Genomic DNA, 26818 nt, shown 5'->3' with positions numbered 1-26818 from the left:
CTTTCCTCAGACCTTTAGTCAAAGAGATGTCCCCAAGCCACAGGCTGGAGTACAATGAGAACCCTCTGTGGGGCTGTTCTGACCTGGCCATCTGTTTCCTGTCCAGCTCCTGGCCGTAGTAAGAACATGGTCTCATTTGTGGGTGGATCCTGGATTACATCCATACAAGGTCCTTGTGGGTGAATTTGATTGGCTCTGAAGCCCTGGTGACGTCTAATGAAGAGGCCATGTGAGGTGGTCAGGGCTGCAGAAGACAGAACTGGAGGTCCCTCTCACAGAACCCCAGGCTTGTGTTAGCTCAGTGGGCCCCCAAGTCTCAGTGTTCTGTCTAGGATAACCTCTACCTCAGTATAGGGCAGTAAGGAGGATTGTGGGGTCCTTAGTACAATGGTTCTCACCTTCCTAAGGTTGCAACCTTTTAATATAGTTCCTCATGTCTTGGTGACCCCTAAACTCAAAATTATTTTTGTTGCTATTTTCTAACTGTATTTTGCTACTGTTGTGAATTGTAATGGAAATATCTATTCTGCCATGGTCTTAGGCAACCCCTGTGAAAGGGTCATTTGACGCCCTCTCCCCCAGAGGTTGTGACCCACAGGCTGAGAACCACTGTCCTACATACAGTAAGCCACTCTCAGTATATCCCCCATGTCATACCTAGCCCAGCACAGGAAGAGGTGGAAGAAGTTTGCCTCAAAGGTGATGGCAAACATCTCCAGGTTTCCACTACTCAGTGGGCGGTCTCTGTCCTGCGCCTCCCACCCCACAGTGTCTGAGGAGGGAATGACATGCTTTCTCAGAAGCTGGCATGATTCATGCAGACCCCAGGAGGGGGCATGGGGGGGGACAAGGTCAGTACTTACTCTCCAGATGGTCCGTCTCCACAGCCACCAGAAAGGCCCACTCATAGTAGCACTTGGCCTGCTGGGGGAGGGCCCGGCGGGTGCACAGTTGGCCCAACCACAGGAGCACCTGGGTGAAGTCCCGGCCACACACACCACTGGGCAGCTGAGAGAAGAGCCCTACTGCCTCGCGCAGGTAGTGCTGGGCCAAGCTGCGTGCACCAGCTTGCAGGCACAGGGCCCCAAAGTTAGCCAGGACCACTGCCTGGCTCTGTAGACGGCCCTGGCTGTAAGCCATTTGCAGAGCTCGAAAGTAGCCTTCGGCAGCCTGCCGAGTCCTGCCCTTCCTCTTCAGGGCCATGGCCACCATGTTCATCATAACACATTCCTGGTCCTTGTTGGCCACGGCTGCATCTGAGACACACTTCAGGATGTCCATGGCTACTAAGCTTTTCCCATAAAGCATGTGCAGCCAGGCAAGTGCCACCAAGCGGTCCACGACAGGATGGACCCCAGCTGCAGTGTCAGCTTCCGCAGCCTGAGACATGAAGGCAATGGCCTGGCTGTACTGCTGGTGGTGACTGTACAGCTGAGCCAGGCTGGCATAGAGCGGCCCACGCAGTGCCTGCCCCATGCCCGGAGCCAGAGAGGCCAATGCCTGTCTGAGGTAGCAAGCAATCTGGGAGGGAAGGCTATGACCTGTCCTTCTTTGGCTGTTTGGCCCAGGAGCATTCTGTAGTACCAGGTCCACACTCCTCAAGGAGCCAGCCAGAGAGCACCTAGTCCACAGAAAGGACACTCTGAGGCAACTCAATGCCAGGTGGGGCAGGCATTTCCGGCCATAGATGTCTGCCAGAAGCAGGTAACAGTCTTCAGGCCATGAGGCCTGTGGGGTCCCCACATCCCTGTTGAGGCGAAGTAGTCTCTCCAAGTATGGCAGTGCCTCCTCAGGCTGTTTGAGGTGGGCATAGTGCCTGGCCAGTAGGAAGCAGGCCCGGGCCTCAGCCTGTGGGCTGAGGCCACAGATGACCCTGCGCAGTGCATACTTCAGGAGCTCAGCATCTGTGTTGCAGGAGTGGTCAGGTGTCCCTAGGAGCAGCGCTGCAGCTTTGGGTGCCATCTGCACACACTTCTCCCCGTTCTTCTGCTTCAGATACACAGTAGCCAGGCTGGTATACACTGCTGCCACCAGGGAGAGGTCCCCAAAATTTCCCTCCAGAGCCCCCAGTGCCTCTTCAAAGTACACCCGGGCCTGGGATAGTTTGAGCTTTCGGGCACACAGCCGCCCCAGCAGGAGGCAGAGCCTTGCCAGGGCCATGCCCAAATCAACTTTCTTGGCAACTCCTCGGGCCTGTGCCAAGCGTTCAGCCAACTGTTCTTCATCATCAAAGCCATAGAGTGCAGTGCTCAGCCAGGGAAGTGAGATATCGTATAGGCTCTGGAACTGGGCTCCATAAGTAGGGGCATTCAGGACCTGCAGCAGTGAGTCCAGAGGCTCAGGGTCTGTCCAGTCATCCTCGGGATCCAGGCAGAAGGGGGGATCCTCAAGGTCTGGTGAACTCACTCTGCTAGACACTGCTCCAAGGCTCCAGGATACTGGGTCTTCAGGGTGGTCAGGGCAGGCCTTGCACTTTTCTAAAATGTTCTTTACCATGTGCAGAGTCTCATGTGGTTCTGGGTTCAGGTGAGATGGAGACATTTCTAGAAGTCACAGAAGGCCAGGTTAGATCAGCAGTGGACCTGAGTCCCAACTTGACCTGTGTAATGTCCCCCACCCACTGTTCCACTAGCTGCATGTCCCTGCTGGCCCAGTTTCTGGGTGAGACTTTCTCATTCCAGAACACTAGAGTCTGAATCAGTCAGTCCTGGTTCCACTTGTCAACCTTCCTGCCCAGAGTTTTCAGAGACCCCGAATGCCAGAGCAGAGGGGTGGCTTGCAGACGTTTTCTCTTTAGAAAGAACTGAAAGCCACTTAACCATCTGGCCCACAGTCACAGTCCAGCCACAGGTGTGTGACTCTGCAGGCCCCTCAGACTCTAGAAGCCAGGAAATCACTGACAGTCAATGGCACAACTCGTCAGCATGGGCTCAAAGGCTGCCACATAAAACAGACAAAGCATCATGTCTATCTGCGTGACCTGTGTGCCCAGTGTCCATGGAGGCCAGACATATGGGGAGCATAGCTCAGTGACAGAAAAGGTACCTAGCATGCACATGGTCTGGATTCAGTACTCAGCAACACACACACACACACACACACACACACACACACACACACAAAGTGAAGGCAGAAAGAAGGCAGATAACAGGGATGTTGTGGTCATTGGTCTCAGCAGTATCATGGGAAAGTGATAGTGGTCTCCTTGGGGAACAATCCCAGGGACAGTTTATAGATTGGCCAATTGAGCACAATCTACCACCACCTGCTTGTGGGCCTCAGACAGGTACAGACCCAAAGCCACACTCCTCTATGTGGGCAGAGTAAGCAGACACGTATTTCCTACTGGGACAACACAGGCCTAACATGGAGTTATTTGGAAGGAAATGAATGAACAAAGGCTCTGGGATTAACCCTTCACTGGTATTAAACAACCTCTTTGCTCTCAAATGTGAATGTTAAAATGTGCTCTTCCAGAGGACACAGGTTTGGTCCCCTGCACAGATGGCAGCCCACAACCAGTTCCACTGTGGATCCAATGTCCTTTTCGGGCCTCCATAGACAGTGGAGACGCAGGTCACACATAGATACACACATGCAGACAAACACACACATAAAATAAAAATAAATCTTTAAAAATATATGCTTTGGACAATCTGAAGCCAGACGTGGGAACACTCACTTATGGTCACAGCACGTGGGAAGCAGAAGGAAAACCAAGTGTTCAAGACTCTCCCTCACTACATGGCATGTTTGAGGCTAGCCAGAGACCTTTTTAAAAAAAAAAAAAATCTGTCTTTACTATTCTGTAAAGCCTTACAACAGACCTGAGCCTATTGGATTGGTCTAGAAATCCCCAGCCACTGAGACCTTCCTGACAGGACAGATGGAGGAGTCCTAGGGCCTCTGTCAGGATCTGGGCAGAGGATGGGCCACCCAGGAGAAAGCTGCTCCATCTCATCTGACTCTGCTCACTGCACCCGGAGCAGAAGGCTGGGACCCATCCCAGCAGTGCCAGCCTCCTCCTGGCCCTCTTCCTTGAATCCCAGTTAAGAGCAGATGGGTACATTCCTGGGGGTTATCCCAGATCCCTCAGGGGCTCACATTTCTAGATCCCCTGTTTAGACCCTTTGGGGAAGGAGATAGCTGCAGAGGAAGATGGTCAGGGTATTCTGGGATGAACCCCAAGAAGAAGGGACCTCTAAGATTAAGTTAGGGGAAAGGGCTCTCTCTCCGACACCTAAATCCAACTACTACACACCCCTAGTAGTGTAGTCAAGCCTACTGTGGGAAATCTGGGTAGTTACATCTGTCTTGAAAAGGGGCCCACAGCAGTGTGGGCTGGAGCAGGGGAGGGGACTCTGCCTTCCTGGGAGGTGCTGCTGAGGAAGAGGTCTGGGTTCCCAAGGCTTCTAACAGTGGCAATAGGGGAGCTCCAGGCCACCATCCCACATCCCCCATACCCTGCAGAGGTGTGACATTTGATGGCCAGTGACCATGGTCTCCAATGCTGCTGCCTCTGTCTTGTGTTCACACCTGGTGAACCTGAGTTCACACTGGAGACTCAGCCATGAGAAGAGGACCTGAGCCGCAGGGCAGTACCTACCTCGTTGCTCCAGCTGTTCACCTTCAGCTTCTTCTAGACAGTCTAGAAAAGGGAAAAGGGAAACAGTCACTCCTCTACCTGTGCCCCATGTCCTGTCTCATGTGGCCAGGTGAATGCATGCTCTGTAGTGACCAGCATTCACGATGACCAGAGCCAGAGAATCCATGTTCTCAGATGTCTCCAGGCAAGGATGGAGCACATGTCTACCTCTGGTGCCCCGTACACTTCTACCAAGGGTGCCTATTATCCTTGTCAGCTCCATGGCAAACACAGACACAGACAGTAAGCAGCAGAACAAACTGGGTTGAGTTCCTTTGGTGGGTTGCTCTTCACCCAGGGTAGCACTTGAACCTCATTCCCACTTTCTTGGGTGAGTATTAACTGCCTGCTGGATTGCCATAGCAACCAAATGAGGAAACGAACTGAAGAAGACATGTAAAGAACAGAAAGTTACAACAACAGGCAAAACTTTGAGGTGTGTTGTTAGGAGAAGAATTGCACCACTTTTGGGAGTTCTGGGTCCTGGAATTCTAGAGACCAAGCTCTCCCGGCCAACCAACAGCCATGGAGCCTGTTCTGTCTAGGGCTGGGAGGAGTGAATCTGACCAGCACAGGTAGAAGGACCAGGCTCAGTTCTGGTAAAGTGCTGTCAGATCACAATGGGGCCCCACATCTCCCTGTCCACAGAAGCTGAGGGCCCCGTGTGTCTGCATCTGGTGCTTGGTGACAGGACCTAGGCTCCTTCAACACCTAGGGCCTCAGGACTGCTTTCTTGTGTCACCAGCTCCTGATGTCTTTGGATTCTGAGCCTGACTGTCTGCATCCTGAAGACACACTCTTGGTTTGCCTTTCCCTGGTCCCTGGTGACTTTCACTGCTTCTTTGGGGGATGGTCTGAAGGAGGCTGCATAGTTGGAAAGGGAGGGGAAAAGAGGGTCCCTGGGGAGCTTGGAAAGAGCCAGAAACATCCAACCAGCAACCAACTCTCTTGGGACTAAAGCAATAGTACATCAACCCAGTGCTGGCAGGGAGGGCAGAGTCTGAGAGTCATGTGTGGCCTTGACCAGACCCCTGGGCTCCACCCAGTTGCAAAACATTTGGCCCACACCCTTCATGCCACTTGCTGCTCTTCCAGGAATCTGCCCCAGGAAGACTCTAGGTTAAAATGACTCAGCCAGAACAATCTTGTCTCCACAGCTTACAGAGAGGCCAGATGTGCCACACTCCCTGTACCTACCCAGGCTGCATGTGGTGCACACATCTGTGCCAGATGTCCTGCTCAGGAGTCGCCGAGCAGCCTCATCTGAGAAGTGCCCCTCGCTTCTGAAGAATGACCTTTCTTCCTCACTGAGGAAAATTGCACTTTCCAGGCTAGGAAGACAAAAACCAAAACACCTTATTTAGAAGAACTAATTCTCTCAAAGCCCAGGAGGCCCAGCGTGGGTGGGCAGATGGAGTCTGGCCAACAAGGTCATCTTTAGGTTAACCAAGTTCAGTGCCATTCCAGGACTTTGGAACAGAGCCACAGGCCAGCGGAGTCTCCCTCCTGTGTGAGCCAGTGGCTCATCCATTGCTTTTCCTTGCTCCTAACTTGCAGAGGACACGCCCCTGGGAGCTGTGTTTTCTTTTGTAGGATGGAGTCATCCATTCAGGGATCACGATCAGCAGCCAATTATCTTGACAACTGAACTTGTGGTTTTGTCTTTTTTGACAAAAATTTCACAGTAAGACCTAGTTCTTCTTCCTCATTACACTGCTGGCCCCACTCAACCTCAATGAAGACATAAACAAAACCTGCCTTGAGGAGATCTCGGCTGAGTCCAGGACTAAGAAAGTCTGTAAATGGGCTGGAGAAAGAGCTCAGAATGTAACAGTACTTATTACTCTCGTAGACAATTGAGTACGTTTCCCAGATACAACCATCTATACCAGTTCCAGGGGATCTGATGCCCTCTTCTGTCCTCCACAGGTATCAAGCACCCATGTGTGTACAGACAGACACGTATGCAGGCAAAACACTCATATACATGAAATAAAATGATTGTTCTCTCAGATAGATAGATAGATAGATAGATAGATAGATAGATAGATATAGAGATATTTAGATTATAAATGTCCTGGGAATGTGAGTGCCAGGCAGATTCTCAAATGCTACTTGAACTGTCCCCTGTGAAACCTCCATCAATTCCCACAATACAGGATTCATGTGGCCATGAAGTCAGGAAGAGGAAACAGGGAAAGAACAGAGGCACAAAGGGAAGAAGATGGAGGGGAGGCAATTTTGCCTGTAGGAATAAGTCAGCAGGGCACCATGAAACTTAAACAGGTATCAAAGAAACCACAGCACAGTTTCTGGCCTCTACCCAGCGAGCCACTGCTTCAGAAATAGAAGAGAGGAAAAGGTGACTGAAGGCTGTTAGGGCAGAGCGGGTGACACCGTGAGTGTGACATGCACTCTGGAATCATCTTTGCTTGTGAACAGCATGGTGGCAATGTGAATTTCTTGGTTTTTGACACCTGCCCTGTGGTCGTACTTGAGATCCTGGCTTCAAGAGGCACTTCTATAATGGGGCAATGGGGCAAAGGGCCTTAACTTGTATAACTTATCCTCAAAGGCTCTGAGGACAAGCAGGAGGTGGGGGGGGGGGAGAGAGAGAGAGAGAGAGAGAGAGAGAGAGAGAGAGAGAGAGAGGAGAAAGAGAGAGAGGAGAAAGAGAGAGAGAGGAAAACAACCAAGGTGAGAAACTGTCTTCAGCCACCAGCAGGTAAGGGACAGGATGTGGCTGTGTTCTCCTAGCTGCTCTGTAAGTCTGAGATCACATCAAGACAGAAGAAGAGAGAAATCACTGGACTGTTGCCAAGCTGGGAGCTCCCAGGTTCAGGGCAGGAGAGATATCAGAAATATTGGAGTGACAGAGAAGTGGGTACATTCCCTTGATGTGAAAGATGATGTCAACATCCCCAACACTCTGGGAAGACTGGGAAGAACAGACCAACACGAGTTCTTCCAACCCTGACTTCTGTTAAGTTCGGAACTGTTGAAGCCACAAGGATCCCACATCTGTCAAAAGGCCTAGCAATAGAGGAAACATTCTCCATAGACCTATGCCATCTCTGTAATGGGAGACCTTGAGACACAAGCCAAGAGACACACTGTTGTTTTAAGAAACAACTGAACTAATGAGGTTATCATGATGTGACACTGACCAATACAAAAAGGGAGAGCCCAGAATTCTGTCAGTGGAGCTGAGTGGAGAGTCTGTGGAAGTAGACAGACTATGCCCCATCCTGTGTGCAAGCTGACATTTTGATAGGGTACCAGGAAATGCTACTCTAAGTATGATCAGCACACAGGTCCTGCCAGCGTCTGCCTGCTCTCACTGATAGAAGGGATGCTTTAAATCAGGGGAAGGGACAGAAGGGAGAGGACTCATAGGATGGCAGCTGCCTTAGAGACTGCATCTGAGAGTTGTCTGTGGCATCCGGTCCCCAGCAAGCCTGCTGAAACAGGTCCATTTTGAGGAAGGTATGGCTATAGAGGAGACAGGAGCATAGAACAGGGCTCTCAGTATACACCTCCTTGGCTGAGGTCTTGTTGAAGGAAACCATGAGCTGACCAAGGGCAGCCTCAGCTAGACTCACTGGCCACTGCCCAAACACTCCCCACCCACCACTGCTCAAGGATGTACAGAGTTAGCCCAGAAAGGACCAGAGCAGTCCCCTGGAAGTTCCCTCAACTAAAGCAGGTGCAGACAGGGCTCTCTCAGGGCCAGAATAGGCCCAGGGATTAGTGATTACAGATGGGATTATAGGCTGGCAGGCCCCCCCAAAGAACCAGGTAACAGTGAACAGTCACCCACATCTGTTCAGAGCCAAGAAAAGGTGAGCTGCCTTGCAGCTAGCCTCTGGGGAGCTGATGGCAAGTGAGATCTGAGGCCATGAAGACCGGGTCCAGAAGCTTCGTGGGGCTTTATGTTGAGGGGTAGATACAGAGAACCTTCAAAATACCTGTCTCCCTGGAACTGGAAGGCAACTGGTTTGGAAATTGGGTTTCTGTGGCTGTGACTAGGTAAGCTGAGGCAGATAGGAGCTGGCTGGATACACAGTAGGATAGCAAGTGTCTCACAGAAGACAGACAAGGGTGAGGAGCCAGCAGGAACTTGAAGGATTCAGCAGAAGGCCGGGAGGAGCTGGCTAGTGGGAGTGAGGTTCAACAGGAAGGGCATTCTACACAGCCCCAGCACCTCAGCTGCTCTACCTCGCCTCAGGCTCCCACCGTGGAGGCTCTCCCTAGCATGTGGCACTTTTCACCAAAGCTGTAGAACTGATGAGGCAGATAGGCACACTGTACAGTCACACAGTGCCCTCTGGTGGCACCCTGGAAGGGCTGAGTCAGGCCCAGTGGAGGAGGGAATAAAGGAACTGCCCAGGACAGCATCCTGGAGGTTCCTGAGAGGCAAATAGAGGGTGGCAGGATCCCCGCAGGAGCAGTGTGGGGTTCAGGAAAGGGGCCTCTGCCACTCACTCAGATGCCGGGCCCTGCATGCTGACGAGGCCAGTCCTCACAAAGCCCACCTGGCCAGAGGCCATGTGCCGGCCCACACACCAGGGCAAGCCAGGCACCTGGGCACCGATGATCTCGATGACATCACCAGCGCTGAAGGACATCTCTTCAGGGCCTGAGCCCTGGAAGTCAGCTATCGCGGAGGCCAGGCCAAACCCTGCAGAAAGAAGGCTAGGTGGTCAGAGCTGAGGCCCTGTGGACACAGGGGGTAGCCCTCAGACACATGCTGGTGTCTTTGACTGCACGGCCAGAGGAATGTGAAATGAAGCCTGACTCTGGAGGTTGGTGGTCCTCAGAGGGGCAGTTTGGTCCTTATACCATATGGGCCACTGAGGCTGAGATACTGGTGAACACCGCCCTGGGCCACCAGCCTCCAGGCACAGATCCCTGCTTCATGCAACTTAGGCTCTCCCATCACCCACAGAGCTCTATGTATACTTCGCAGACACAGGGATCATCCAAACACCAGCTGGCTCTAAGGGGACAAAGAAATCTGCCTTCCCTTGTGCCCCTAGGAGCCGAAGGACAGGCAGCAGGACCAGCTCCTCACAGGGAAGGCCCAGGACAGGGCCAGATAGCCTATCCATCCTCCATCCTGCCCCATAGATTCCACCAGAGGCCAGCCAGCCAGCCAAGCCAAGGGTCTCCCAATGAACCAGTCTCAATGAAGTATCTTGTGATGTCACATTCCTGGCTCTGTGGAGTGGGAGAAGAGTCCCGGCCTATTTCACTCGGGTGCTGGGTAATTTAGTTGGGTCCTGAACCTCTCTGAGCTTTATGTAATCCTGAGTATGAAGGGCTTCTAGCTTCCTCTTCTGGCTTAGGGAACATTCAGAATAAATGTAGAAACTTCCAGAATACTAGTCTCGGCCACCTTCTTCAGCTACCTCTCCCCCAAGGAGAAAAGTCTGGCACTCACTCATGAGTTGGGCATCAGGTGTCCCAGGTCCACTCATGGAGTCATCGACAGGATCCCATGGGACCCTGAGAGTCCACCTGGGGTAGGGAGAAGAGATCTATGCTGTAGAGCCTCAGACGAAGGACAGGTATATCCTCTAGACTGCTTAGAAGCAACAGCCCTTGGGGACACACATGAATCCCACCCCTCCTTCAACATACCTGCCCAGATGTGCAGTCCAGAGGTTGCAATGTGTAGTGCTACCCCTAGCTGGTTGCCTCACCTTAGAGGACACTGCCATCTGTTACCATGGGCCCTCCAAAGCACCTGCCCTTCCACTCTTCCTGGAGCCGGCAGAGCCAACAGAGTGTGAAGGCCTGTAGCCTAGGTATAGGCCTGAATTTCAACTCTGGGTCTCCTGGATTCTCATCTGCTGTGTGGTCTGGTCAAACTGATCCTGCCTTGGAGCTCAGCTTCTCCAGAAAGCTTGACTGACTGCTGTAGGCCCTCTTCTGTTGAGAACCTTACACTGAAGAGCATACTGTATCCCCTGCTGGAACTGCCATTAGCCCCAGTGCATAGGGAGTGTTCCAGGGAGAAACTCCTTCCTTTCCCCAAGGAAAGCCCTCCTGCCACAGCTGTTACTACAAAGGCGTGGTTACCTAGGAGGCCAGGAAGCTCCTAGCAAGCTTGCACTCACTGCACAGCAGTGAGCAGGAGTTCCCATGTTCCCTCTCCTCAAGACCTCTGGCTTTTCTTCTTTTAGTCTTTCTCCATGCAGATTCCTACATCTGTGCCTTGAATGTGACCCTCCAGAGTGAGCATGGTAAGTAGCATGTGCTACATTCAACTCTCCCCTCGCCTCCTGGGCAGTATAGCCTAGGAGGTGCCATTGCTCCTCCAAGCAGACGGATGCCTGACTGAACTTCTAGCCATACTACAGGAAGCAGCAGGAGGGCCCGGAGGGCTCTGTCCTCTGCCTGTCTCATATGTCTCTTTGGACACTCACTATCTACAGAAGGAGTAGGGTCTATGAGGCCCCACACCACCCAGGGTCCCAGGATAAAGATTCCAGCTTGGTACCTACTGGTGAAATGGAGTCAAGGGCTCTGGCTTGGCCTCTGTTTCCACCTTGGAGGACATACTGGGTGTGGAGGATGAGGATTCTGTTTCCAGGATTGCCACTCCCAGGGGAACCCCCGAACCCCGTCTGAGGGTCTGGGTGCCCTTCCCTGCACCTTGGGGTCCCATTGTCCTTCTTACACGGTGGTCAGGACACAGAACAAAGAAGGGCCCTTTGAAAGGACAGAGATGGTCATTAGGGTGAGTCATGGTTCTGTTAAACAGGAAAACTGCCAGGCCCAGACCCAAGACCCACAGTGAGGAGAACCATGCAGGAGCCCACTCTACCCTCTTCTTCCCAGGATACCCATGTCTGAAAGCCCAAAGGAAGTCCCAGCCTCACCTCAACTGAGGCTATGAGGCTGACTAGGACTTACTCTGGGCCTTAGTCCCCACCTGTACTACTCAGAGATAGACATGGGATTTCCATGTTCCTTAATGCTTGGAGGGTTACCAAGAAGCTTTGCCTCATCTGGGTGTCTACCCATGGCCAGGGAGGTAAAGCAGCCCCGAGGTTCCTTCCTGGAGACTCAAGGCCCTTCCTCTATGAGGCCAATAGCTCAAATCAGGGGCAAGAGTGAGCATGGCAGATGAACTCTTTCTTACGTTTCTCCGCACATCTCACCTTTTGGGGGAGCCATAAACAGTTTTCAACCAATGACAGTGTATAGGGCATCTTATGCTACACTGTGCCGCCCACCCAAGACACTCCTGTTCCCCCAGAGTGTTCGCAGCCCTGTGGGATTTAACGAAGATCACTGTTGCTGCCTACCTTCCTGTGTGAGGAGGCTCTTGTGTGTCTGCTTCAAGGCGTCCTTGTTCACATACATGAGGATGGCAGTCTCCTCCTCCTCACTGGGGGAAAGCAGCCAGAAGGTCTGGTCCACCAGCAGGTTCTCCAGGCAGTGGTGTGTGAAGCCTGAAAGGCCAGGCTTATCACCGACAGCCTCCAGGAGGGGCAGAGGACCCCAAGACCTCAAACACCAGACCTGGAGAGGACTGGGATATACTATTCTTCCCTGGGAATCTCCCAGCACCTCCACAGCCTACGGGGCCCTATCTCACTGTCCTGGCTGCTAGGTTTACAGCTGTGCACCCATTATATCATCTGGCCTTGCTGTGCCTTGGGATTCAGAGATGTGAAGGGTGCAGAGTCTTACAGGCACTCTGTGATGCCCATGCCCCAGTGTCCCTTCAGGACCATTTCCATTCATCCTGCGCAGGCCTGTAGGATGCTGGGTGTCACCACCTGGACAGGGACCATCCCTTTATCATGTACTACTTAGCTGGGAGGCATAGCCACACTCCCTTAAGTCAAGGCAAATGCAGAGAAAACCTTTCACTTTCAACAAATGTGGGTGGACATCGAGGACAGGAACTAAACAGGCATTGTCTTCTGGATGGTACAGTCCCTAGTGGTGCCTCCAGGGTGGACAAAGGACAAGCTGACTCATGAGACCGAGCAACGCACCACCAACTTCTGGTGACTCCTCCCCCTCTTGCCTGGAGTACCAAGAAATGTGACTAAATGGCCTCCACAGAGACACAGCTGCAGGTGTGAACACATCGTTGTCATCTACACATTACAAACCACAAAGAAAAACATCGCACAATTGGTTTCTTAAAAATCTCATGGCTTTTGGTTTGCTTTGCTTTGATTTTTCCGAGGTTTCTCTGTGTAGCACTGGCCATCCTGGAATTCACTCTTTAGACCAGGCTGGCCTTGAACTCAGGCACTCATCTGCCTCTCCCCCCTGAGTGCTGGGATCAAAGGGTGTACAACCACTGCCCAGCTAAAATCTCATAGTTTAAGTAAACTTAGCAGTCTGTATTGGCTCACATTCCTGGACTGTGTGGAGCTCGAAGGCTGCAGGCCAAGGTCAAGACAGCAGGCATACCAGGGTGTGTCGGGCGTAAGAGTCCAGCCTCCCTCTGAGAAACGCAGGGAGGGACCACAAAGCTCAGTTCCATATCCTGCAGCAAAGCCCTGATCTCCCACATGGTTTAGTTTCTGTTTTTCCTGGAGTCTAGGATGATGTGATGCCAGGGCCCTCCAAGAGGGGGCGCCACACCCTACTGTGGGAAGGTGGCTGGCTTACCAAGAGCATGATAGGTGGAAAACTTCCAGATTTCTTCAAAAGTCTTAAACGTCACCACAATCCGGTCCTGGTCACTGTGGATGGACAGCAGCCTGGCTGACAGTTCCTTAAAAGGAGGAGACACTCAGTGAGTGAGAATATGCATCCAGCCATTAGCGAACAAACAGGTGTCTGTTCCTGGAGAGAATTTACAGGACTGCTCTGGTTGGGGTGACAAGGGCAGGGGAGGGCTCGTTCCCTTACATTTCGAAAACTCGTTATGGTTATCCACCTGACAGGAAAAAAATAAATAAAAATAAGGCTACTTCTTGTTTAAAACCCACTGCTTATAGGCCTGTAAGTGGTCAGGTGGGATCCAAACCCTGGAGACAGCAGCCCAGAGGCACCCTTTGCAGAGCTGATATAGGGCCAGAGGCTGTACTAGGCTGTCTGTTGGCTATGATATAGTGGCTCACTGAAGACAACCTAAGCATTTCCAGTAAATAGCTAAGAAGCTGGTTTTATACAGGCCAGGACCTTTTGCCCCAAAGTCTATCATGGTGACACACAGCCCGTAAGCAGACTGGCACTGGGCCCTACCCTGTCCCTTGCTGTCCTCTGAGTGACTCTTCCAGATCTACCACCTTCCTCTTCTGTCCTTGCTGTGAAGGGAGGTGTCCCCTTGTTCCCCAGGCCCTAAGGGCTGACTCACTCCAAGCACACGGGCCACTTCCCGGCTGTCATTCTCCAGCAGTCGGAGTCGGCTGCGCAGGGCCTGCTGCAGGCTGGGGCTCCGCAGTCCACTCTTCCGCCTCACGGCCAACAGTTGCAGAGTCAGGTCTGAAGGAGCGGGAGGTGGATGAGGCAACTTGTCTGGCCCTGATGGGGCACACGCTCCCCACCAGCTTCCAACCTTCAACAGAGGCCTATAATCCTCCACTATGCCTGGAAGAGCATGAATAACTAGCGATTCCCTCAACTGACTGTGTCATCCAACAGCGGACAGGACCCTGGGCTACTGTTTACCTCTCCAGCCTCAGTTTCCACAGCTGTGCCTGCCCTGCCCAAGAAGAAGGGGCTTCATGTTCCATCCCTCTCGTGGAGTAGCAGAGCACCCACTCAGCAGCTAACTGTAACCTTCAGCTTCCCATCCCCACGATCCAGCCTCAGACATGACTACAGCTCAGACTCTCCTATCTTCAGAAAGGCCCCACCCTCACACCTTATCAATCTACCACCAGTTCCCACCCTTGCCCCTGACCACCCTTAAGATAGATGCATTGGCTGGGGAGGGGCGACTGGGCTGTAGCTAGCTTGCCTGGGCTTCCCCTCAGACAGTGTTTTGATCTCCACACAGCCAGAACTGTGCCCGGCTGGCCCGGCTCCCAGCCCTGTTGGGTAGCATGGTCTGGTGGGTCTTTCTTCATGGTGGATAATATCCCATTTGTCTGCACCTCACACGCAGTGACCACCAGCCATTTGGGGATGCAGGGCTCCCGAGAGCTGCCCAGTGTGACTGAGATACCACTCTTTTCATACATCCCAGTAAATTCGAATACAAGTTGCCCCTGTGACCATTGTCTCCACCCCCAGGAAAATAAAATCTGTTGGTGCTGTGTGGGCCTCTCTGTTGCTTCAAGACACCAAGGTCCTGCCCTGGGTCCTCTCTAGATCATGTCCCTGTTGGCTGGCTGCCACTTTGCCTGGCTCCTAATCTGGGATGGGTCTCCCTCCCCCACAACCATCTCCTCTAATGACTCTTGTCCCAGATTCCAGGCTCCTGAGCAGCCAATTTGTCTGTCCCAGTGTTTGGAAATGCTGAGAAAATTGGTCCCCTGACTCTCAAGGTCCAAGTGAAACTGCCAGTCTCTGGTAGCAGCCTTCTGGGGTGGGGGTGGGACTGTTCTCTCCAGGGAGGATTCCAAGCATGAGGTGAGAGAAAGAAGGAAAAAAAGAGATGGGGAGAGGGAGAGGGAGAGGGAGAGGGAGAGGGAGAGGGAGAGGGAGAGGGAGAGGGAGAGGGAGAGGGAGATGATGGTTCTCACATCCTTGGGACAATCCCAGAGCCTGTATCTTCTGGCCTGGGGATTCTGATATCAACGTTCCTACCCAAGGTTGGGAGGTTCATAGGCTGAGCAGTGTAGAAGCTTCTAGAATCTCACATTTCACAAAGCTGTGATCCCTACAAGGACAGGCTCTGCATTTACAGTCCCACAGTAATTCATGCACCCCAAGTGACTACGGGCAGCACCAACCACCCCAAAAGAGAGCCCAAGGATGAACTTCACAGTGAAAGCTACATTCAGTCACAGAGCTGAGTGCTCAGGCTCCCCAGCTGGAGACAACAGTGAGGCTCCAAGGACAAGGGGAGCTTCCTTACCCCAATTCTGTATGCAGTGCTCCCCAGAGGGCCTCAATAGATGCTACAGGAAGGACTCAGAGGCAAGCACAGGCTGACCCCGGCCTTCCCGCCTTTTTGTGTGTGGAGACACTTGGAATTTGAGGCCTTTCCTCTCAGTACTCTGAAGCAGGAACCTACATTTGACAGGTTCCAGATAACGATAATGCAGAAAGCCTTGAGCCCCAAAGGGAAGCTCTTAGTGAAAGCTTTGAAAGCTTGCAGGCTCTCCAGATTCTCTATGCTTGTTTATTGTGTGACTTGGAGTGACCCCTTCCAAGGCCCATGTGTTGTGGTCCTTAGCTTATGGTGTTGAGAAGTGGTGGGCCTTCAAGAGGTAGGTAGGGCCTAAGCTGGGTGTGGTGGCTCATGCCTATAATCTCAGAACATAGGAGGCTAAGGCAGGGGGATTGCCTTGAGTTTGAGGCCAGTCTGGTTTATAGAACAAGATCCTGTCTCAAAAATACGAAAACAAAACAAGGCAGGTAGGGCTGAGAGGGAGAATGGTAGGAGACACCAAGACCTGTGTCTTCTCTTTCAGTTTCCAGCCACAGGCATGTGCTGTTTCCTAACACATGCTCCCACTATGACACCTCAGGACACTGCCCATGTCCCATGTTTCTGCCCATCCTCTGACTCTGTCCTCTTTACCAGATATCTTTCCAGATGCAAGGGCAGTGTGTCTAAAATTGACCCCACATCCAAAGCAAGGGGCCAGCTAGCCATGGTAAGCAGGAAGCCCATTCTACAAGCCTACCTCTGTTACAGACCAGCCAGGGATACAGACACTACAGGTTTGGCCTGCTGTGAGACTCAGGCCCTGGTGCTCACCTGTCGGATACACTGTCATTTGACTGGAAGGGGGTTCAGCAGCCTGCCCAACCATGCTGCGGGGAGGAGCCACATCTGCAACACACCAGGTGATTACGATTAGGGGGGGGGGGCGAGCAATTCTCCAAACAACTCCATCCCTCAGGTAGAGGGGTTGGAACTCACTGGACTCTTGTCTCATCAGCCACCCAGGATGCCTTCACAAACTCCCCCAAATGGGATGGGCTGTTGGCCTAAGAGCATGCTGCAAGAGACCAGCCCAAACCCTGCAACCCAGTTCTGGAACCCAACATGAGAATCAGAGAGACTCAAGGTGCAGTCAGTCGGGGATAAAGCTTCTGCTTCAGGACACTGGCCACATCCCATGGCTCCTCCCACCCTCCAAGTTCAGATCTCTGACTCCTTTCCCTTTACCAGATGTCTTTGCAGATGCAAGGGTAGGATATCTAAAATTTGCTCTCCAACAATTCAGAAAAAATTAGCATGACTATGTATATATATATTCAGAGGGAGCTGCAGTAAACACAGATTCACAGTCACTGAAGGAGATGAGGTCATTTACTCTGTTCTTGAGACTTCTGATGTGCCCCCACTCCACCCCCAAGACTCAGAGCTGAGAATGGTCTGTCCACTGAACAGTCTTGCTGCTGGCAGCTGTTTGAACCTCCCAAGGCAGAAGTCCATAGGCTGGATTGGCTTGGTTACAGTCATTCTGGTGCCAGGGTATGCGTGGTGGTGGTGGTGGTGGTAGGGCTAACTTTACAACCCAGTGTTTCCAATTCCTAAGTATCTCAAAAGCAATGAAGAATGGGGTCTGTACAAAGACATACCTGAGCGTGCATGACAGCTCTATTTACAGCATTCCAACCAGGGAAACAGGCAGGTGAGATGTCTCCCCAGGGAAAGGCACTTGCCACTGAGCCTGGTAATTTGCATTCAATCTCTAGGACCCATAGCCCAGGCCCCTGAAGGGAAGTATCTGGCCACATAGTCCCCAATGTTTCCCAGGCTCTCTCCAGCTCTGAGACTGGCAGTCCCTCCCTGGGTGGCTGATTCCTGTGCTGACTGTCAGGATTTCCCGGCTTATCTGCATGTTCCCTTCTGGTTTTCCTGCCCAGGCCTCTCTGGAAGGAGAGCTATAGGGAGCTGTGGGTTCCTCAGGCCCCTGCCCCACCCAACCCTCCCTTCCTGGGAGGACCATTTCCTGTTTGTGAGACAGTACTAGACCACCAGGTTTCTCCTCCTCTTCAGCCAGGGACAGAAGGACCAAATGATAGGTCTCAAATCTGCAGGTGCCCTGCCTCCACACAGCAGGGCCTGACCCAGGCCTGCTTCTCCCTTCTCCTAGCATGTCGTTCACTCTGTGTCAAACAGGGGTGACTAAGTATATAGTACCTGGCTCTCCCTGGAGTCCAGAGACAGGACAGCTGAGCACGTGTCAGGGTCATACAGTGTGAGGAAGCTTGAGGAGGGGAAGGGCTTATTGACCTCTTCTCTCCTCTCTGTCAGGGCCCAAGGGTGGCAGGGATGGGGTTGTTGGAGTTGCTAAGGTTTTCCAAGTAGGGGAAACTGAGGCCCAAGTCTAGTAGCAGCCTATGGACAACCATGAAGAGAACCAGGCCTCCAGGAGTGCAGCCCATCTGGCTTCCACAACATAGCTCTGCTGCTTGCCTGGAGAGTCACATAGCAGGTGTCATCACCCAGGCCTCAGGAAGACTCCAGTCCTGGTCTGGCCCCTGATCACTATAAAGCCTGGGCCTTGGTTTGCCTTGTGGGACAGCACTGCACTCTGAGAAATGGAGAAGTCCATGAAGACAAGGTGAGATAGCACTGTTCAGGCTCGGCCAAACGGAGGAGCAAGTTGCCTGGGGGCAACTTTGCTATCACTGAGGTTCCTAGAGAGGCCCCTGGTCAGCTGAGTACTCCCTAGGCCTAGCTGCAGGGCATCCAGCCTGGAAGCCTGGATTACTTCCGGATTGATCTTCTGTTGTGGTAGGGGAGGGGAGTATCTGAATGCCAGAGGATGGCCCTCTGTGCTTAGCCCACAATGTGGCTAACCCAGGGCCCAGTGAGCAGTGCCAGGGTACCCATGTTGGCCCTGTTGGCATGGAGGATTAGGATATATACTGGATGGACAGATGGATGTGAGACTATGGTGGGTTTCAGTTTTCTGTACTCACCACCTCTGACTGTTGCCTCAGCCTCCTCAGGCCCTGTTCTCTCCTGGCCAGTGGGCAAGCCCATCGATACACTCTGGATCTGGTCTTCGGGGCTACAGCTTCCTGGAGGCTCCTCAGGCCCCCACCCCATGGTGGACAGCTCCTCAGAAGTCACCTCCTCTTCCCTGAAGCTCCTCATGACACACAGTGGCCTCAAGATCAAGAGCTTGGCATGCTGTTGGCCTTCTATGGAGAGAGGACAGTGGTCAGAAGAGAGTCCTCTTAGTGACGGACATCATGTTGCTGTTAGCCAGGTCAAGAGGAGCAGAGACTGACAATACAGGGTACCCAGCACCTCCAAGATCCAGCAGTGGGCTACATTCACCATAGGTGACCGCAGGAAGTCTGGTGACCAGACCCACAAGCTTCTGCACGTCCGTTTCACACCTCAGGCCATCTCACCCACATCTTCAGTCCCTCATGTCTGCCATGTTTTTACTATGACAGAGCCTCTATACAGAGGCTGCTATTTCTGCCCAGTGAATACCCACGCAACTTTTCAGAGCTTGACTTGGCAACTTCCTCCCCAGCTCAGTTGAACAGCTGAAGTAGGCTTCAGCAGAGGTGGACACCAACATGGACATCAAATTGAAATCAGTCTCATCAGCCAATCAGAGGTTCTTGTATACAGTGTGGACAGGAGCAGGGTGAGAAATGGCTCAGAGTCTGACCTGAGACAGCTGCTCAAACATCCTTGCAGATGATTCAACACCTGCACAGGATGCTGTGGGAACAGAAACGAGCCCTCGTTCCCATCAGACACCTGTAGATGCGGGTTTTCAAGTGCATAACCACACACCTCAGCTAGGTGAATTTACTGAGGTAATTTACTCAGAGTAGGAAGAAGGAAGAAAGAAAAGGGAACAAAGGAGAGGTAGGGGTGGAAGGAAGAGAGAAAGAAGGGGAGGGGAGAGACTACATCTCACCATGAGCAGAGGAGGGTATCTTGGTTTTGTATGCTATGTGGTTCCAGTTCCATGACCTCAGCTTTACTGGTGGCCCCAGGACCTGTCACTGTACCTCACTCTTCCCGGGTATCAGGAGAGGGGGATGATGTAACTGACAGGCCATGTTCCTGGATTGTTCTATCAGCCATCAGAGGGGCTCAGAACACCAAATGTAAGTAAATCAATGGCAGGGGCCACAGATGGGGCTATGGAGCATAAGCTAGACTCTCAGCCTTGGTAACTGTGGAAGGCCTAGTGACAACACCCTCAGGGAGGACAAAAGGCCTATGCAGAGGTTGGCTGAACATAGTTCTCAACACTCCAGCCTACATGCCTGACTTACCTCAGGCCAGATTATCCGCTGAAGATTGGGGACTTTCATCTCTGTTAACAGAACATCCAGGGAGACACCTTTTGTACTGAGTCCACAGTCTGATCCTTTCTTACTACATAATGAGGAGTGGGGTGCCCAGATACAGAACCCACCTGGCAGAATAGGACCAGTGTTCATATGTGCCACCAACTGCTACCAAGCCAGTATCACCATTTGAATGACCCATCTCTAGTGATCTGTGGTGTGAAGAGGTAGACAGGGATGCAGAGCACCTGGGCTCTGTCCAGATTTAGGATGGCAGCCATGGGACTAGGATGGGCAGGCCTATGGTGCAGAAAGCTGACGGGCCATTAAAACCTTTACCCTGGACTAAGGGATGTCCTGCCATGCCTAGGGCTTTGTTCAATGTTTGTGCAGAGTGTAGTGGGGAAGAAATGCTAGAGGTAGAGAGGCCATGGGTGCCAGGCTGATCTTCCACCAAAGTAGGACAGCAGAGCCCTTATGAGACTTTGTGTATCAGGACCACAGAGCTCCTTCCTTCTCTTTCGCCCAAGAACTAGTCAAGTGCACAGAACTAGGCCACCCAGCCAGGCTTGTCTTCAGGGGGTTCCCAGAGTGACACAGGCAACCTATCTGCTTACCAGTCATCTCCTGACAGGGGCTCAGACAGGCTTCTATAGCCAAGGCTCATGCAACTTCTCAATATACAGATGGGGAAACTAAGGCTTAGCCTATAGAGTGCTGGGTGCACAAACTTCCACTGGTGCCCATTTCTAGTGGCAGGGGGAACTCCTGTCACACTGCCTGATGCTGACTATGAGCCTGAAAACCTCCGGCCTGCCATGCCCTGTTGCTTTCAGGAGGCTGGCCATTTCAGGGCAAGGACTTTCCCTGGGAGCTGCCCACAGGGACTCCAGCAGGGATTTGGTGCAGAGTGACAGAGCCCTCGACAGATGAATCAGGAATGGGAGGAGGTTGGTGCAAGCCTCCATTGATGCTGCAGGTTCCATGAGGACTTGTCTGGCCTAGCTCATGGCATCTCCTCTTCTGCAGTACAAGGATGGTAGGACCCCATTCTGAAGCCTTCTGTTGTTGCAACAAGCACTGCTGCCCCCTACCCTGTGTGGGGCTGTATACCAGGCTGTGAGTATTTGGGAAATCAGGCATCCAGCAGGCAGTGACATGTGTAGGCGGTAAGTCTATGATGAGAAGACAGGGTCACCCAGCCCTGGGGGTGGTAGAATGGTGACTACATAGCTGGAAATGAAAGGAGGCTCGTAGAGAAGAGACTTGGGTCCCCAGAAGACAAGGGTTTGTAGAAGCTGTAGCCCCACTCCCTGGAAGTGGCTTCAGTGAACTGTCTAGCCAGCCAGCCAGCCACCTAGCCACCTAGCCACCTGCCTTTCATGGAATCCAATAGGTTGGTTTGTAGTCAAATCCTTATTCTACAACTGTGCTAGAATGCCAAGATCTGGGATAAGCAGATAGGAAGGAGGCATCTCATACCAAAAGCACCAAGGGGATCCCACATTCCTGCAGGCACCTGAACACTCCAATACTCAATCCCAAGGGGTGAGGGGTAAAACCAACAAAACAAAACTTCAGGCACCAAGAGCCTGGCATGGTCTAGTTTTCAACACAGAGACGGAAGTATGAACCAAATCTACCCTCCTATCCCCCTGTCTTAAGGCATCATCCCAGCTGCTCACGCCTGAGATCCTCCAGGGCATCCTTCAGGCTTTGGCCCTGTCAGCCTGACCCCAGCCTAAGTCCTGTCTGAGCCTGGACTTCTGTCCTTCCCTGCCTTGCTCTGCCAAACTGTCACCCTGGTTCCTATCACTTCAGAGGCCCACTGTCTTGCCCAGGTCTGTAAGGACCAGAAGGTACACACCCAAGGGGTAGGTGACTCCTCATTTTCTCTGGTATAACATTGAGGCCCTCAACCAAGCACTTGATCCAGTTCCTTGATGAGTGAGGTCCTAGTTTATAGGGTCTGTGGTCGCCAATCACTGCCCCCCCAAAACTCACCATGTCTCCCCCATGTCCTCACTCTTCTCTCTCTGCCACTTACAGCCTTCAGGTGTCCCTACCTGCAGACTGGCCAGTGTCTCTGCAGAAGCTGAGCAATGCCAGCTAAACTTACCATACCTGGGTTAGGGGGGCACTTAGGGCACTCCAGGGTCTCACAAAGACCTGGGGCTGGACTTAACCTGTTTCTGGAGAAATGGAAGTTCCCAGCTAAGGGAACTTCTGACCTGCTCATTGAGGGCCCAAACACTGCAATCACAGTGGGACTTAAGAGCCACAGGGAGGAAGTAGGCACTGTCTTACTTACATGGAGCCACCTCCTCCCTGCACAGGCCTCCCTCCACGAGCTTGCTTGGCCTGCTCCAGCAGCAGCCCAGCCCCAGGTAGTGTCCAGAAGCCTCAAAGGTACACTTGCTGAGTTCAAGCAACCAAAGGTGGCCTGCAGAGTCTCTTTCCAGCCTTTGTCTTCTGTCCAGGTGGCAGAAGCATCAGGTGTCCCCAGGTAAGCCACCCCAGGCTCTGACCTCCAACGCACATCTAGTTTATTGCGGGAACATGGAGACCCAGGGCCAAACTCAGTGGAGGGTGAAATGTTCTATGCCTCAGTTTACCCACCCATAAAATGAGAACAAAAACACCTACTCATAGGATGTTGGGAAGATCAAGCAGATAGACAGCGTGCTGTCTTACAGTATGGTAGGCAGGAGGGAGGAGCCTTTGTGGTTGGCCCTGCCTGTGTTCTGAAAACTCTGGCCAGAGACCCACCAAGGTACATCCTGAGCCTCTGCTTTTACAGGGCTGTTGAGACTTTGCCTGGAGGTAGCAGTATTCTCCACAGTCACACTAACCAGGAACTTGAGAGTGGGGGGACTTGATTGGAAACAGGTGGTTTCAGATGAAGTTGACCTCAGTAGGGTGCGGTCCTGTCGGATGCTGGATTAGAATAATCCCAACTGGACTAGGTGGTTGTGCCAGATTAAAGTGAATTCTCTGCCTGGTGCCTGAGGGCTCTCCAGAGAACAGGACACACAGAAGAGGAGGGCACATGACACAGAGGCAGGGGTCATCCAGGGACAAGCAGAGGCTGAAGACATGGAAAAGACCCTGTCTTGGCAACTCTGGAGGCAGCACTCTTGTCTCTGACTCCTGGCCTTCAGACCCTAAGAGAATAATTGTGTCGTAGTTTGTTATGGCAGCCATGGAGCATGGTGATACCCTGAAGGCTTCTCTCCTGAGAAATGGGCTTCACATACCCATAGCATGCCCTTTGTAGTTCCACGAACTTAAGACACAGGCACTGTGCCTGACACAAGAAGTTTCATGAAATCAGCAACATGTTGAGAGTCACATAAAGGTGGCACTGTTCAGCATCCTCCTGAGTCTTGACCTTTAACCTCATCCCAGAGAATGAACCCTACTCCATCCCTATCACTGGTGTGCACCTCAAGGTTTGGGCCAGCCAGGGTCACAGCAGCAGAGACTGTAAGTCAGATGGTGGGAGTCTCGCCCCTCAACCTGAACACAATGAGCTTGGATCCTTGTCCCACCTGTAAGTGGCTATTCTTCATCTTAGGGTGAGGAGGGCAGAGAAGACAAGAAGGGAAAGGAGGCTCTGGAGCCTTGGAACTCTGAAGCAGGCTGCTCCTGATGAGGTCTCCAGAGAGTCTGTCAGTGACTCTAGTCAAGTTACACATTTCATTGTTTAACATAAAGAAATCCAGAGTGACCTCGGAGAGGCCAGGTCACAGCCATGGGGGTGCCATGAAGCACCATGAGGTACAGGCATGCTTGTCACGGCCTGGAATGAACCAAGGCTAGATAGAGTTCATCTTTTGGGGCCCAGTGGCTTATGAATCCTATGTTGCCACTCAATTCCCCGTGATCTAGTTGAGATCTCAAGGACACATTTACAAAGGGTCAGTGTGAAGCCCAGATCACAAGTCACAATTAGCAGTTGGTCTCATCTGAGCAATCCCGGACAGTCTATCAGAGCACCCGGGGTGCTGCATGCCAGTCTCTAACAGCTCTCCCCAAGCCCAAGCAAGCCAGAAGAAAGAGGAAGGTGGAATACTACTATTCTTAGATACAACTGGTGGCAAAGGCAGGCTCTCCCGATTACAGCACACTCACTCAGCCCATACTCTCCGTCCATACCCCCTTACCTGGGCTCTGCTCTTCAGAGAACTTCCTCCCAGGCTCAGGAATGCAGGTGCCAGGTGGCTACTACTGGCTTGGCTCCTTGCTGACTGGCCTACAGGCTGTCTCCAGCTGGCCTGGACAGGCAGAGTCCGCCCACAGCCAGCTGACTGCTCAGTACTGCCACCGCCCCCTGCTTCCTGCCCCACTTCCTCTCTGAGCCTAGGGGCCTGGAGACCCAAGGCAGGCTGGGGTGCTGTGGCAAGGATTCCAGTGGCCAGTTGATCATTAGCTCCTTGTGGACCAGAGCCAGGCCCTGTCCCTGCCTGCCCACTGCCAGCCCCGTGCTCTGTGGTAAAGGCTGGGGACACCCTTGGTGCTGAGATTGGGGAAGTCCACGGGAGGCTGGCCCTCTGGCCCTGCTAACCCCAGCTCAGATTCTGTTCCCTTTTCCCTTCTACACACGTGCATACACATGCAATGCAGACATGTGGGTGGCCTTAGAAACATGTAAACAGATCTAGCACACATGTCTGCATGCACACACACAAAATACATATGTTTTCCTTCTCACCCTGGTGCTGGCTCCATCTCAGCCTACTGATGCCAACAGGGAGCATTCTGGAAGAAGAAAGGGCTCAGTCTCCTTCTCAGCTCGCAAGGACCACATCCTTGGAGCCAAGCCTGTGGGGGCACATACGCTATCTTCCCACAGGCTGTAGCCCGACCTGAGAATGTCCCTATAGCCCAGATTCAGGCCTGTCTCCTGTTCTTAGGCCCTTGCAATGTCCACAGTGAAAGATGGGGCTGGTCTGCCCCTCCCCCCACTAGGTGCTGGGGATATCTCCTACCTGTCTCTATTTGTGAGGGGTTCTGGAGTTATAAGTGCACTGTTCTCTCTCTCTCTCTCTCTCTCTCTCTCTCTCTCTCTCTCTCTCTCTCTCTCTCTCTCCCTGCCTCCCCCTCCCACCTCCTTCTCCTCTCCCCCTCTCCCTCTCCCTCTCTATCTCTCCCCAGAGAATACAGGCCCCCAGGATGCTAACCTTCCACCAGCCCTATTTTTCTGGAAGCTGTGTCAATAGGAGGGCCCTGCAAGCCCACACCCATACATGGGTCTGGAGGCATTTCCTCTCCCGGCTATTGTCCCCTCTGCGCGCCCAAACCAGTATCCTGTTTGTCTCAGAAGCTGCTCTCTTGGTTCATGGCCAGGGGGATTTTCTGAGAGCCTCCCCCAATATATGCAGGGCACTCCAGAGCCAACCAGCAGGGGCAAGTACATTTCTGGTCCAGGGCTCTTCAACAGGATCCTCCTAAAGTCTGTACAAAGCAGAGGCCACATAGCTATGACCTTCAGAGGGCCACCCAAACCCCAGCCTAAAATCCCGTTGGAAAAACCTGTCACTGAGCCTCAGTTTCCCTGCTGCAGAAGATAGAGTTAGGAGGTATTCAGCTCTTATAGTTTTGACCCCAGACATGGCTGTAGTTTGTTCAAGTTGTCATTGCCACAATGCTAATCCTTTGGGTAGATCATCCCATGGGACTTCATGACAGATCAATGAAACTATCACCCTGGTGTCCCTATCAGGCTTGATATCAAACAGACTTTAGAGAGGTGTATTCCCAGGGTCCCACAACTCAGGCCAGCTCTGATACCACAGTCCTCGGTCCCTTACCCTGTGCGCCCTCATTCTTTGGTGTCTGTGTCTAGATGGAGACAGCAGGCTCTATTCCTGGGAACCCCAAGAATCGGGTCCTACCCTGGGTGGTGAGGGCGCCAGATCATTTCCAGCCCATGTTTTGAGCACCAAGTGAGAAAGCAGTGGCCCCGTTTTTCCCTGTCTGTTCCTCTTCATCACATAAGTTCAGGTACTACTGAGATGCATTAGGCACTCACGTGACCAGTGGCCAGTTTCTCCTCACCCTGCCCTACCTCTCCTTACTCACCTGCTCCAGGAAAGGAAGCTACATGGAGGACTCCCTGACAGAAGCCAGCCTTCTGGGGCAGGTGCTCCTTGCCTGTCATTCAGGCTGCTCAAGATCCAGGCCAATGGGGCCAGATGTTCATAATGAATAAAGCCATGGGCCTAGCTACTATTATGGACTATCCCTGTGGTTGTAAAATGCAAGAGCAGGATGCATCTAAGACACTGGGTAGAGCCACCCCTAGGTGGCTAAGACACCATTACACCACAACAGGAATAAAGAAAGGTTCCTGGCCTGGCTCCTTCAGCAGACTGTAGACTTTGAGCTGGTACTCAGTCCTCTAGTTTTCCCCAAACATACTCTGAAACTGTGATTCCATCCCTCTGGATAGCATCCCCTGTGTGGCACACTCAAAAGCCTCTTTGGAGACAAGTGTGCCATTGGAGCATCTGCTCCAGGTCCTACCTATGGGAGAGCCTATATCCTGCCCATCAAGATCCCTTCATGGCTTGAAGCCCCAAAGTTGTGATAGCCCACTGTGCCCACTGACACCAGGATGTCATGACTGACTTGGACAGGGATGGAAGGCCTCAGAGGGAAGGCCAGGAGGACAACAGAGATAGGACTTCCTAAAAGTAGAAGTTCCTAGGCCACCTTCTGGAGGGAAACCAGACAACAGTGGATTGTGAGGAATCCAAGGGGACAGATGAACTTAGAAAAAAAAAACCCACTTAA

The 26818-nt window shown here is 52.5% G+C and overlaps 1 protein-coding gene across 4 annotated transcripts in view; it reads right to left on the bottom strand.

Moving 5' to 3' along the window:
• The window catches only part of Sh3tc1 (SH3 domain and tetratricopeptide repeats 1), a 33994-nt gene extending 9478 nt beyond the window's left edge, over positions 1-24516 (bottom strand). For 2 of the 4 annotated variants that reach the window (XM_028758132.1, XM_028758131.1), the window contains exons 1-12: positions 24187-24488; positions 18677-18901; positions 16497-16571; positions 13980-14107; positions 13289-13394; positions 11962-12108; positions 11155-11362; positions 10089-10165; positions 9131-9326; positions 5843-5976; positions 4607-4648; positions 864-2543 (exon numbers count right to left, since the gene is read on the bottom strand). In XM_028758132.1, the coding sequence (XP_028613965.1) occupies positions 864-2543; positions 4607-4648; positions 5843-5976; positions 9131-9326; positions 10089-10165; positions 11155-11362; positions 11962-12108; positions 13289-13394; positions 13980-14107; positions 16497-16571; positions 18677-18854 (2971 nt within the window). In that variant the 5' untranslated portion in view covers positions 18855-18901; positions 24187-24488. Of the gene's footprint in view, positions 1-863; positions 2544-4606; positions 4649-5842; positions 5977-9130; positions 9327-10088; positions 10166-11154; positions 11363-11961; positions 12109-13288; positions 13395-13979; positions 14108-16496; positions 16572-18676; positions 18902-24186 lie in introns of all 4 variants that reach the window. The other 2 variants (XM_028758129.1, XM_028758130.1) reach the window with 2 other exon arrangements.
• Positions 24517-26818: the final 2302 nt, after the last annotated feature.

The sequence above is a fragment of the Grammomys surdaster genome, unplaced genomic scaffold (assembly GCF_004785775.1).
Source record: "Grammomys surdaster isolate TR1022 unplaced genomic scaffold, NIH_TR_1.0 126187, whole genome shotgun sequence".
In the NCBI taxonomy this organism is placed as follows: domain Eukaryota; kingdom Metazoa; phylum Chordata; class Mammalia; order Rodentia; family Muridae; genus Grammomys; species Grammomys surdaster.
Note: the sequence above shows the minus strand (reverse complement) of the source record. Positions and strands in the feature narration are given on the sequence as shown.